Source organism: Argentina anserina, chromosome 7, assembly GCF_933775445.1.
Source record: "Argentina anserina chromosome 7, drPotAnse1.1, whole genome shotgun sequence".
In the NCBI taxonomy this organism is placed as follows: Eukaryota; Viridiplantae; Streptophyta; class Magnoliopsida; order Rosales; family Rosaceae; genus Argentina; species Argentina anserina.
Window position 1 is genome coordinate 16,267,376 of NC_065878.1, and position 12,083 is coordinate 16,279,458.

The window sequence follows — 12,083 nt, forward strand, 5'->3', positions numbered from 1 at the left end:
TTACACTATAATTTGCTTATCTAATGCTCATTCTTGGTCTTACTGATAGTTGCCACTTTTTTATCTACACATGAAATGAGCAATGCATGGTTATCATTGGAAGTTTTTGTAAGAACAGCACGGAAGGATATATTCCTGAGGCAAAAATTTAAATAATTTATACATTTGTGTTTCAATGAGAAAATTAGAGGTCAAGTTTAACCCCAAAGTAAAACTACAGAGTTTTGCGTTTCTAACAGAGATAACTTGTAGCTAGGATGACTGAATGTTCCAAAAGTTGGGTCGTCGACCTAAAATCCTAAATATCATGATGTTCAACTTATTCGAAATAAAGACGCAAAGCCGAAGTATGACCTAGAATCCAAGCACCTCCGATGGCAAATTACTATGTGTTCTATAGGTTTGATTGCATAAGGAGGCATTTTTGGTAGCAGAATATAAGGTAAAGCAGTGTTAAGAAGACAATCCGGAACCCTGGCCTTCGATCTTCACCGTTGTCCGGCCTCTATGGGGGTGGAAACCCAGAACTCTAGATACATTCCGGTAGTCTGCTCAGTAAGCTTGCATAGGTGCTTTGCTTCATGGTTCAGCAGATGACATGACAAAAGGGTATCTAAAAGTACCGTAACTGTCTCAACTTAGGAACCCTTCACAAACGAATGAGAGATAAAATAGAAAAGATAGATATTTTTAATGACCCACATCTAAACTTTCTTTCTTCCACTTTCTCAAATGGGTCACTGGGAATCGTTCAACATTTTGCACAATGATATATGTTTACACAATTACATCCTACAGATCTTTCTTTCCTTCAGCTGCCTGTACTCCATTGCTGAAACAATTAACCAAAATGACCCTCCGTACACCCAGACAATGAGGCTCTTGATCAAACTAGATCAATCTTAAAGGGCATGGAGACACGCAAAAGTGAAAGTGCGCATCTCAAGCCGCAGCAAGCAAAGTCAAGAGGAAGACATAGACATTAGTGGTACCAAAATCCTCAGAAGATTTAAGGCATCCTATTACAGTGACCCTATTATATATAGCTAGTTTTGTGATCGTTAAGCATAACAAAGATCTTTCACTGTTAGCCATTCATTAATTAACGAAAGCGGCTGATAGATCATATGCATATATGACATTATTGCTAGCCAGCTCATTCTACATTAGAAGCAATACAGCAATACTAATAATCAAGCAACGTCTCATGTTCTTCCTGAGAGCTAGCCGCTATTGGCACAGTTAAAATTCAACGAATTGATGCTTATTCATGCATTTAGATTTTTTTAAAAAAAAAATTTCAGCATGACTGCATGAATATGACAGACAAAGTGCATCTGGAGAGATATGTGAATACGACAATACGAGGTGACATCAACTACTGCAAATGTTTACAAACCTACAGGATGTGAATGATCAATGAATACATTTTTAAAAAGAAGTTTTTGATATTCATGTCAAACGGTTCTTACTAGAAACATTACTTCATGCATGCTCAGAGAGTGCTACAGAAATTGGGTATTAACCCTGCAGGAACTGAACTCTCCAAGTGGGTTGACAAATAAGATTCGCAAAACAGACAGAATGTTCTTCCCCCCAGACTGTAGTAATTTGAAATCCCTAATATCAGACTATCAGAGAGATAACCTCAGAAATCAATGGTATAATATGATGTTGTCAATTAGCTGTCAAATTCCAAAACAAATTCAAAAGTAATGAGGCAATGGGTTCTCTAAAAGAAAAAAGTTCATGTCTGCATGGAGATGTCATTGTTGAAGATTGTTTATGGTGCAGAGAATCCTTAATGACAAAAGGAGGTCACCCAAGCGTAGACAGCATATAACGCTTCTAGATTACTCTACTGGATACCAATCTTGCATCGTGAATTTAGGGTTCTCTTTTCCCTTCTTTGGTGCATCTGATGCCTTTCTTATTTCTATTTCTGTCTTTCCTCTCCCGGTGTGTTTTACATATTTTCTCAATAAAATTAAGCCCCTTGAAATTTTTTATGTAAAACTAAAGTTGCTGACCCCAAACTTCTGGTACCTATAAATAACAGCAGAAACAAACCATTTCTCATTGTGTTCGATTACTATATTTCTACATTGATTTGTAGATAGACTCTCTAGTTCAAACTATTACTTGTGATTAATAACCATGGCATCACAACCAGCTCGTCCGTGGTTTCGACTAAGCTCCATGGTGCGTCCAGCAGGGCCTGGGCCAACCCCAACCCCGACCCCCACTCCTGCACCAGCCCCTGCACCAACTCCTGCCCCTGCACCACTGGTTCGACCTACATTGAGGCCACTAGCTCGTCTTCCTGCAGATGAAGACACTCCACCACCACAAGCAGCTCGAGCTCCAACTTCGCCACCACCACCAGCCCCAACTCCAATTCCCCCAGCACCATCACCACCTCCTGCTGTGACTAGCACTAGTACATCTGTCCCGTCGTCGCCAGCTCGTGGCATTAATTCTACTCCCTCTGCAGCATCCCCTCCAGCTACTGCAATTGCCGTCACATCTTCTGCTTCATCTTCAGTTCCACCATCTCCTGGAAACAAGGGAGCTTTATCCTCTACATCAGGAGTGCCATCTCCTAGAAACAGGATCACTACTTCACTGCCCAACTCTCCATCCTCCAGAGCAGCAGCACCACCACACACTTCTCCACCAAAACCCACAGCCACTGCAAATTCAGTGCCACCACAAACCTATTCTCCTCCTAAACCCAGAACCACAACCATTTCACCAGCCAGTTCTGCTCGGGAACCTAGTCCTAATTACAATCCATCTCCCAGAACCGTTAAGCCGGCAAATAACACCCCACCTCAGTCACCTAACAGGCTCAAACCTACTGCCCCGCCACCCTCTCCTCTCACCTTGCCACCATCTCAGTTAAGGTCCAGCACTGCAGATCAAATTGATCAAAGGATTCCATTAGAGGCTGAGCAGAAGACAGTGCTGCTCCAAAAGACCATTGATCAAAAGCCCAATTCCTGGTTCAGTACTGGTGGCTCAAAGCAGGATCATGACTCTCAAAAGCCTCACCATCATCCCCACCATGCGAAACAGGAAGACAAAATCAACCGGAAGAAGTTATCATCTGATTCTGAGGATGCTCCAGGCATGAGGGTTATAACTCTTGCAGGTGAAAACAAAGGGGCTTATATGGAACTCATTCGATCCCCAAATAAACATCCTGAGCAACATGGGGAGTACTCACATTTTCTTCACAAGAAAGGCAACCATGGTAAGTCAGGGCAGACAATTGGGACTCATCACTCAGATAAAAGCTCCAGCAGCAGCAGCAGTAGTGGTGAGGAAGGCAAGCCGAAAATGAAGGACAAAAGTCACCGCAAAGGACCCAAGGGAGGGAACTCGCCACAGCTACCTCTAAGTTCATTTACAAATAGTAATGTTCAAGGCATTAACAACTCCATTCTCTACAACAGTTCCTGCACTCACCATGACCCTGGAGTGCACCTTGCTCTCACGAGGAAGCCCAATGGGGATGGATTCGATGTCAAGAGCCATGTCAATGGTCGCCATAATTAAGGGAGAATCGATCAAAGGAGAACCATCAACAGATTTTAATTAATTACTTTCATGTTTTGGACTGATTAGGCTACAATATCTATAATTTGTGCTAAGAATAAAAAATATGAGTGATATATGCAAGTGTTGGAAAAGGATGGCATATATGATATATGGGTTCTGATTCTTCAGCTTTCCACTCCTAGTTGGATGTGACTGAAGATTGTTGATTGCCTTGTTTCCTAATAAAAGGGGTCTATGGCCTGTTGATTATGCAGTGCTAGATCAATGCCCACAAGGGAAGCTTGTATCTTTTTCTATCAGTTTCATTTTTACTAAAGCTGTCTAAATTTGATATAGAAACTTGTCAGACATTTTATACAACACCATCTTCCTTATCAATCATCATCATTACAAAAATGCAATGTTTCGGGGCATAGTAAATCAAAAGTCAGAAACTTGAGCAATGATAAACATGGTTTCAGAAGTACTCACTTGGGCTCCTTGCTGTGGTTTTGAGCATCATATTGCCGTGATTGCTTTCTGAAGAGACAGATAGGGGGAAGAATCAGGGGAGGCTTCTTTGAGAAATAAGAAGTTAGTGAGAGAAAATGGTGTCAGATAAAGTTGGTTTCTTGGATTGGATTGCACCCAGAAGAATCTCAGAGGAGTTGCTTGTTTCTTCAGAAAACAGACGAGTGTTCGGCGGAGAAAGGAGATGAGTATTAATTAGATGGAAATTTGCTCCCCACCTTATTACCCTATTTTCATTCCCACGTAGCTATTTGTGCGACACGTGTCTCCTCTAATTTAACCACACTAATTATGGTTACTTTTATTAATTTTATTTATTTTCTGATTTTACCTAATTTTTTTCCTTTTTTTTCTTTTTTTTTTCTTTTAACAAAACATTAAATCCTAATATAATTTTTATTGGTGTAGTCAATCAATGTCTAATATAGAATTTTCTCTTTTTCAATTTTGAAACTCTTAGCTTCCAGGAATAAAACCACAAGAACAATTCAAGCTTCAAACTATTTCGTGGTTTGAATTGTTCGTTTACTTGCAAAAAAACATAATCAAGCTTGAATTGTTCTTGTGGTTTAGCTTCAAACTATTTCGTTTACTTACTTGCAAAAAATATAATCAAGCTTGAATTGTTCTTGTGATTTTTTCCTGGAAGTTAAGAGTTTCAAAATTGACTACACCAATAAAAATTATACTAGGATTTAATGTTTTGTTAAAAAAAAAAGAAATAATATAAAGAAATAATATAAAGAAATGAAAAAATTAGGTAAAATCATAAAAATAAATAAGAGTAACCATAGTTAGTATGGTTAGGTTAGAGGGGACACGTGTCGCATATATAACTGGGTGAGGATGAAAGTGGGGAGCAAATTTTCTCTCAATTGAGTGCTATTGGAGGGCAACTTTTTAACTTGCGAGCAAGGAAATACTTTTTTTCTGTTAATAGAGACATTACTTCTAATATCCAGTCTTCATAATGAAATTATCGAATATAAAGAGAGACGTGAAGTTTAAATTCATAATTATAAAAATTTAAAATAATATTAATGATCTCTACGAACAAATAAGAAAATTTTGGGATTAAAAAAAACGTTTTTCTTAACCAAGTGTGACATCAATCTCTCTGATTGCTTCTTTATAAATAGGAGATTCCAAGTTCGACGCTCAACAAACTAGATTTTGTAATTGTCGGCCCAATTAATTCGGGGCCAAAATCGACCAATTAGTAAAAAAAAAAATCAGTGGGTAAAATGTTGTGACGAGTGACGGTCGAAGGCACAAACTGAGAAAAAAATCAAATCTAAATGGTCAGTCGGTAGTTACCTTTATCCCACAATCCAACATTTTTGCGTTCGAATCCCCCCCCCCCCCCCCCCCCCCCCCCAATCCAACATTTTTGTGTCTTTTGTGAGCAACAAGAGGGCGAGGACAGATCTGTACAATTGTGGGCAAGCTAGAAACTAGAGGGGCCTGAAAGTGTGCTAGCCGTAGCCCGTCTCACATTTCTGGAAACCTACGGCCTCCTCATTAATCTGGAAACATACATAATTTTTATACAATTGAGTTAGAAAATACCTTGCATCCTTTTCATTTAGCACTCTCTTTCCATTTATCAGTTCTACCTGATGTCTAACACTGAAGTTAATCAAGAAAATAACTCCAAACTTACGAATTTTGGCTTAAAGTTCAGTATAAATTTTTCCTTGGAATTAACTCCATGATGCAGCCTACCCGGATTTCCAATTCTAATTTCCTCCCTGATTGTGGGGTGTTTTGGCTTAATATTTCGATCTGGTAGGGAGATTGTTTTTGACCACCCAAGCTAATTCATCATTTAAGGCTGAGGTAACCCTAACCTAGCTCAAGAATTGATTTTTCCTTGGCTACTAGGGTGGCCGGGTCGATGCTCCAGGACTAACCATTTCTTATAAGACTGCTACAAAGGTTAGTGGATTATTGTTACACCCCTAATTATGCCATAGGCATATTAGCCTCATTGGTGGGCAGATTAGCCTCGTTAGGCAGAAACAAAGGCAGGGTGATTAGCCTCACTAGGGGGACAAGTTGCGGGAAGTTAGCCTCGCTAGGAAGATCAGTAGCAGAGATATTAGTCTTGCTACAATAGCCAAGCAAGCACGGAGTCAGGTGCCAAGCAATGCAGCAGGTAGCATGGATATTAGTCTCACTAGCATGCAAAGCAAATGTGGAGACAAATGCATGGCTAGGCTAGACATTAGCCTCGCTAGCATAACCAGTGCTGGATATTAGCCTCATAAGCAAGGAAGTGGGCAGATCTAACACAGTAGGGACATTAGCCTCGCTAACATAACCAGTGTGCTGGATATTAGCCTCATAAGAAAGGAAGTTGACAGATCTAACACGATAGGGACATTAGCCTCGCTAGCAGACCTCAACAAGTACGAGGCACACAGTTGGCCGGATATTAGCCTCGTTAGCACGAAACAGGCAGATCAGTATGCAAAGAGGTTAGCCTCGCTAAGCGCTGACACCTATGCGGCGGTTACCAAAGGAAGTTACCAATCGGTTATTCGAGGAACATGATACATGGAAGTTACAAAACAAGTGGGTAGTTACCTAGTGGGTGATTATTCATGTAGGATAAGATCAATTGGTTACTTGTAAGTTAGTAATGGTATAGGAAGTTACTTAGGTAGTTTCTTAATGCTATCCTAAGGTGCGAGATCCAAAACTGAAGTCGTTAGTTCAAAGTTAGTGTGGGTCTCAAACATAAGTCTTTTTGTAAGTTTGTCTATGAATGAATTAAAAGTTGCGCATTGCCCGTAAATGTGTGTTGTTCATCATTACACTAGATAGCTTCAACTTCCACTCGAGACTTGAGTGTCTATACACCTTACGCTGAGGGTGTTAGAGAGTAAGTTGCTTTGCTAGAGCGAGACCTATAGCAAGGCATCATCACGGGTCCTAAGTGAAAGCACTCAACACTGGATCAAAAAGAAAGAAAAATTCTGTTGTGCCTTATAGGACCGTGACAATTATCTAGAATAAGATTGGTGTTGACAAATCTATGCATTGTAGTTGGACTTGGACCCTTCTATATATGTCTTCTATGATCTTTCTGGTTCCTACAACTTTTTTTGTAGGCTTAACTACTGATCAATTGTGAGCTAAATGTTTCTAGTGATAGTTTGCTTGAGCTTATAGGTTCACCGTGTTTTCTGATCGGGTTTATTGTAATTCAGGTAGACGTTAGCCATCATTTTGTTTTGTATCCACAAATTTGCATGTAGTTCCAATCAATATCTATTCACTTTAAGAAATAGTACGTAGTCTTTATGAACTGGCATCTATTAATCCATCGATCATATATAAGTAATTAATGTAATAGTGGGAAACATAAATCAACTGAGCAAGACTGAAGTATGATCTTGACTGAGGTGAGTGAGGTCTACCACAATCGCAGGCAATCACATCACTGCGCGTTGTCAAAGTAAACAGCTATCATTGAGCCGTTGAGGTCTCAAGAGAAACCCTAATTACTATTCAGATGAAGATGCCAGTTCATGAGGATAAGAAATAAAAATAGATATTCATTAATGGAACTACATAATTTTGATATTGAACAAAAATAGACTAAATACTTGAGGAGCTAAATTAACCACCAAGGCACCACTGGCGGCCTGAGGCAAGACAGATTAGTCTAGGGCCCAATTTTTTGGGGCCTCAACAAAATTTTCATATGCTTTCATTTTTTTTAAGTTAAAAATAATTTTATACATAAATTATGCAATATTCACCATTCATATTTCTCTTTTTCTTATTACAATTTTTTCCTTCTATCAATTTAAGGCATAAGATGTAAGATTTTTGTAGTTCTTTATTTTGTGTTTTCTATTTTTTTTTGGTATTTTTCATTCTCTATTTTAGTTAAAATAATATAATGAAATTGTAATTAGTTAAAAATATAAGACTTTATAATCATTGATATGCTTAGAATAATGAATTTACTTCGTCTTTATTTATAAGAATTTTAGAATTGTTCATATTTCAACAATAAATAATTAAGTTTTTTTTTGTTATTCGAACATTTATTTTTAGGACCTCAAATCTTTTTCGCCTTGAGCCTCTCCATGCACACAAGGCCGGCCCTGCAAGGCACCTATATATATAGTAGTATATACAGATCAGTGATGAAATATCTATTACCGACTCTTCATGCTTGACTTGTATGGATCCCACAAAATTCTCTAACCAGAAATAAGCCACTGGAAATAAGCCAATAGGTATACTCTCCCTTCGTTATGCATTCATGTATTTTGCCTGTAAACTAATAATACTATCTTCAAGTTTCCTGTTTCCGGTGGGTCTTTTGTGCTGTTTAAAGCCCTGAACGCTTGCATGTGCCATTGGAATGACAGATATGATGCATCAATTCTAAGGACCCAGTCATTCCCGATTTCTGGTTCTGAAACATCTTCTCCATTTTTCAGACCCCAAAACAATAAACAAGTCGATATAAAAAAGCATGATAGGCATATATGTATTCTTATCTTGTGATGCAAAATCGTTTTCCAGAATAAGAGAATCATGACTATCCCTCACCTCTAAACGGGTTTATCTGCTGTATAGCAGTGTACATACACTGGCATGTGGTGATAGAATGTGTGTCATAACATGCACGTAGTCTGTAATCTGGTAGTGTGTGGAGGAAAAGACCCTCCAATAGCGTAGGCTAGAATTGTTCCCTCTAACCCCCAATAATGAGAATATGATCCGATACTCTTCTGGCCAATCTACATAGTTGTACTACTAAAAATATTAAACACGGAAAAGAAAGAATTGGACTTGACTGCTTGTGTAGACTAATTTTAATTAAGTTTATAACAATATTTTAATTCTTCCGCCAGTCTAATTGATGCTTTGATCAAGATAAAGACTTTTAATTAAACCTCCCCAATGCAATAAGTAGGATGCCTAGAATGGAATTCCCAGGTTGTTGTCATACTCCAAATAGAATTAAAGTATAGTGGAGGAGGTTTGGACATTCTTGCATGGATTTACATGGTTTTATCAATGTGATTAATTAGGGGTGTGCATTTCTTACCGGAAATATGGTACAACACTGTATCGCACCGGTTTAAATCGGATAACGGACCACACAACTTTATGTGAACTGAATTAGGATTGTGAAAATACCAAGCCGCTTATAAATGGATTGGATTAGGATTGTGAAAATACTCAAACCGGATAAAACCAAACCGCATCGGTTTAAAATAAATAATTATTTTTATTATATATTTAACAATAACATGATAATTTAGTAATACACAAATACCATAATAGTAACAAAACCTTACATTTAAGCCGCAAGATTGCCAATATCTATTCTAAATTGATTAAATTATATCTTTTTTACCGCTTCGTCTTTCTTTCTCTCTTTGGTTTTTATCTTGTAGTATATTTCAAGACTTAAGAGACATTATTATGTAGTATTATTCAAAGATGTTGTGCCTTCAAAATGTGGTTAGTATTTTAGTTTATAATATTATTCAAAGACTTGATGACTTTATTTATTTTAATTTGATATATGGAAACAAATAATTTATCTGAAACCGTATCAAAAATGTGGTGTACTGAATTAACGGTTTGACCAAACCAAATACTGATTCTGGTATGCAAAATGACCAAACCGTTTAAAGTGGGTTAAATTAGGTTTTGCCTCCAACCCGCACCGCACCATGCACACCCCTATGATTAATGCATTGGATCCTCTATAAATCAAGTATTTGTAAGATATTTCTTTTCCACTCAACATTATTTTCAATCAGTGATTGTAAAGAGTTCCTTTTATAGAATAACATTATCACTTTGCATTCAAGAGATTGGCTCAGGAATCTACATAATGTTAAATTCTACGGTACCGGGTGGTACTATATACCGTGATTTTTGTAATATTTGTAGCCATTAGATCGGTAATAAATCTAATAGTTATAAACATTCGAGAAAAAATAATTAATTATGAGGTTTTATTCTAAAAAAGAAAATATTCAATGAGTAATTTATTACAATTAACAACATCATTACTACTTTCCTAAAACAATTAAAACTGAGGTCTATTTTAGGTAATTATTTCAATAAATAAGAAAATCACTTATATAAAGATAATATTCTACCTTGTAGATGTAAAAATTTAATTCTATTTGGTGCTTACCACTTAAAAATCATATTTACAAGTTTTTGAATGAATTTACATGTGTTGCAATGAATATGTTGTTGTAGTGTGTGAATTTTCATTATTTTGTGCATATAGAGCATGTGTCTTCGTTCACATAATAGAGTTCTCGATTGTGTAATTGGGTGATATTTTAAATAGTTATATTTTCACAACATTATTATGAATACAAGACAATTGATTAATATATCATGTAAAATATATTTAATAGGTTATGATTACAAGGCCATGACCATATTTACATGTTCGTGACTCATTTTACAAGTTTGAAGATTCATGTCATGTTAGTGTAGTAAAATTTTACATTTACACAAAAGAATCCATGTGTTCTCATTCATATAATAGAGTGTTCATTTGTAATTTTCATTATTAAACAAGTTATTACAATTTTATACCCTTATTACGATTACAAGGACAATTGATAAAACTTATTGTAAAATAAAGATTTATAAGTTATAATTACAAGGCACATACATATTTACATATTCATGACTCATTTTATAAATGTGAAGACACGTGTTGTAAATGTGGTAATTTTTCATATTTAAACAAAAGAGTCAATGTGGTTACATTCACGTAATAGAGTTCTTAGTTGTGTAATTGAGTGGTATTTAAATTAATTACATGTTTCATAACGTTATTACGTATATGGGGAAAATTGATAAAAAAAATTGTAATAAATGTTATATAAGTTGTAATTACAAATTAACCTACGACTATATTTATATGTTTGTGATTCATTTTACAAATTTGAAGACGAATATATTGTAAAGGTTGTGAAATTTCACATTTACTCAAAATAATCCATGTGCTCTCATTCATGTAATATAGTGGTCAACTGTGTAAAAATGTTTAAATTTTTATATTTACATGATTCACCAATGAATTGCGAGAATTATTCAAATCATGATCATAATCATGATGCAATTAATATGTTGATGACATTTATTACATGTTTTTTCGATAAATTACTAATATGAAACAAATGTATTGTTAGATTCGTAAAAAAAAAAATTCATGTATTAAAATCTTAATGGATAACCTGATAACCTATTTTGCAGGTTACAAGGATTAAATAAATAAAAAAATGAGGGGTATTCGATACCCCCAGTACTATAGCCTGTGTCGCTGCATAATGTCCTTATTTATAGAATATCTGTTCATGTGTCATTGTTATTGGATATGTTGGTATTGATTGACATCCTCCTAGCTACCTAGGCACTTTGTGCAGGTAACCACCATCACTAGGCTAGGTTCAAAGAAGCCAAGTTTTCATCGAAAGTTAGAGGGTGCAAGTATGTCAAAATGCATCAATGATCGAACCGTGGTTCTTAAGTTTATAGCATAAATATGCAGCTAGATTGAACGATGAATCTTAACAGTAGCGTTGATTAAAATTATAATACCAATAATCGAACCTGTATAAACCTTTCTGTTCAACTTAGTACCAACCTACTCTCAGTGGGACATGTAGAAAATAGCTAAATTGGTTTCGAGCTCAACATGAAAGTTATACGTTTTGCTTGCTGTAGAGCTTTATAATCATGTGGACAGTCCTTCTTTAGTGGAGATTCATTTCAGATCAAAGATCAGCCACATTTTTCGTTTCTTTCCGGATACTCTGTTCATTGTGATAAAAGATGTAGTTTGCGATCAGACACAGGACCGTAGCTGCCCTACTTCATCGAAGATAAAAGATCATTTTGCTTTAAGAAGAATCCGAAGCAATATATTTAGCCTTGATGAATGCTCGGAAGATCCATAAATTAAGCCTACACTTGGTGCTACCATCCAAAACTGGTTT

The 12,083-nt window shown here is 36.4% G+C and overlaps 1 protein-coding gene across 1 annotated transcript; it reads left to right on the forward strand.

The window, feature by feature from the left end:
- The first annotated feature begins 1,951 nt into the window (after positions 1 to 1,951).
- LOC126802286 (extensin) lies at positions 1,952 to 4,237 on the forward strand. Its single transcript, XM_050529894.1, has one exon. It carries the CDS (start codon positions 2,158 to 2,160, stop codon positions 3,559 to 3,561), a length of 1,404 nt encoding a protein of 467 aa, XP_050385851.1. The 5' UTR covers positions 1,952 to 2,157; the 3' UTR covers positions 3,562 to 4,237.
- The last annotated feature ends 7,846 nt before the right edge of the window (positions 4,238 to 12,083 follow it).

Excerpts from the sequence above, each read along its gene's own strand:
- LOC126802286 (XM_050529894.1), top strand. The coding sequence starts at position 2,158 with ATGGCATCACAACCAGCTCGTCCGTGGTTTCGACTAAGCTCCATGGTG.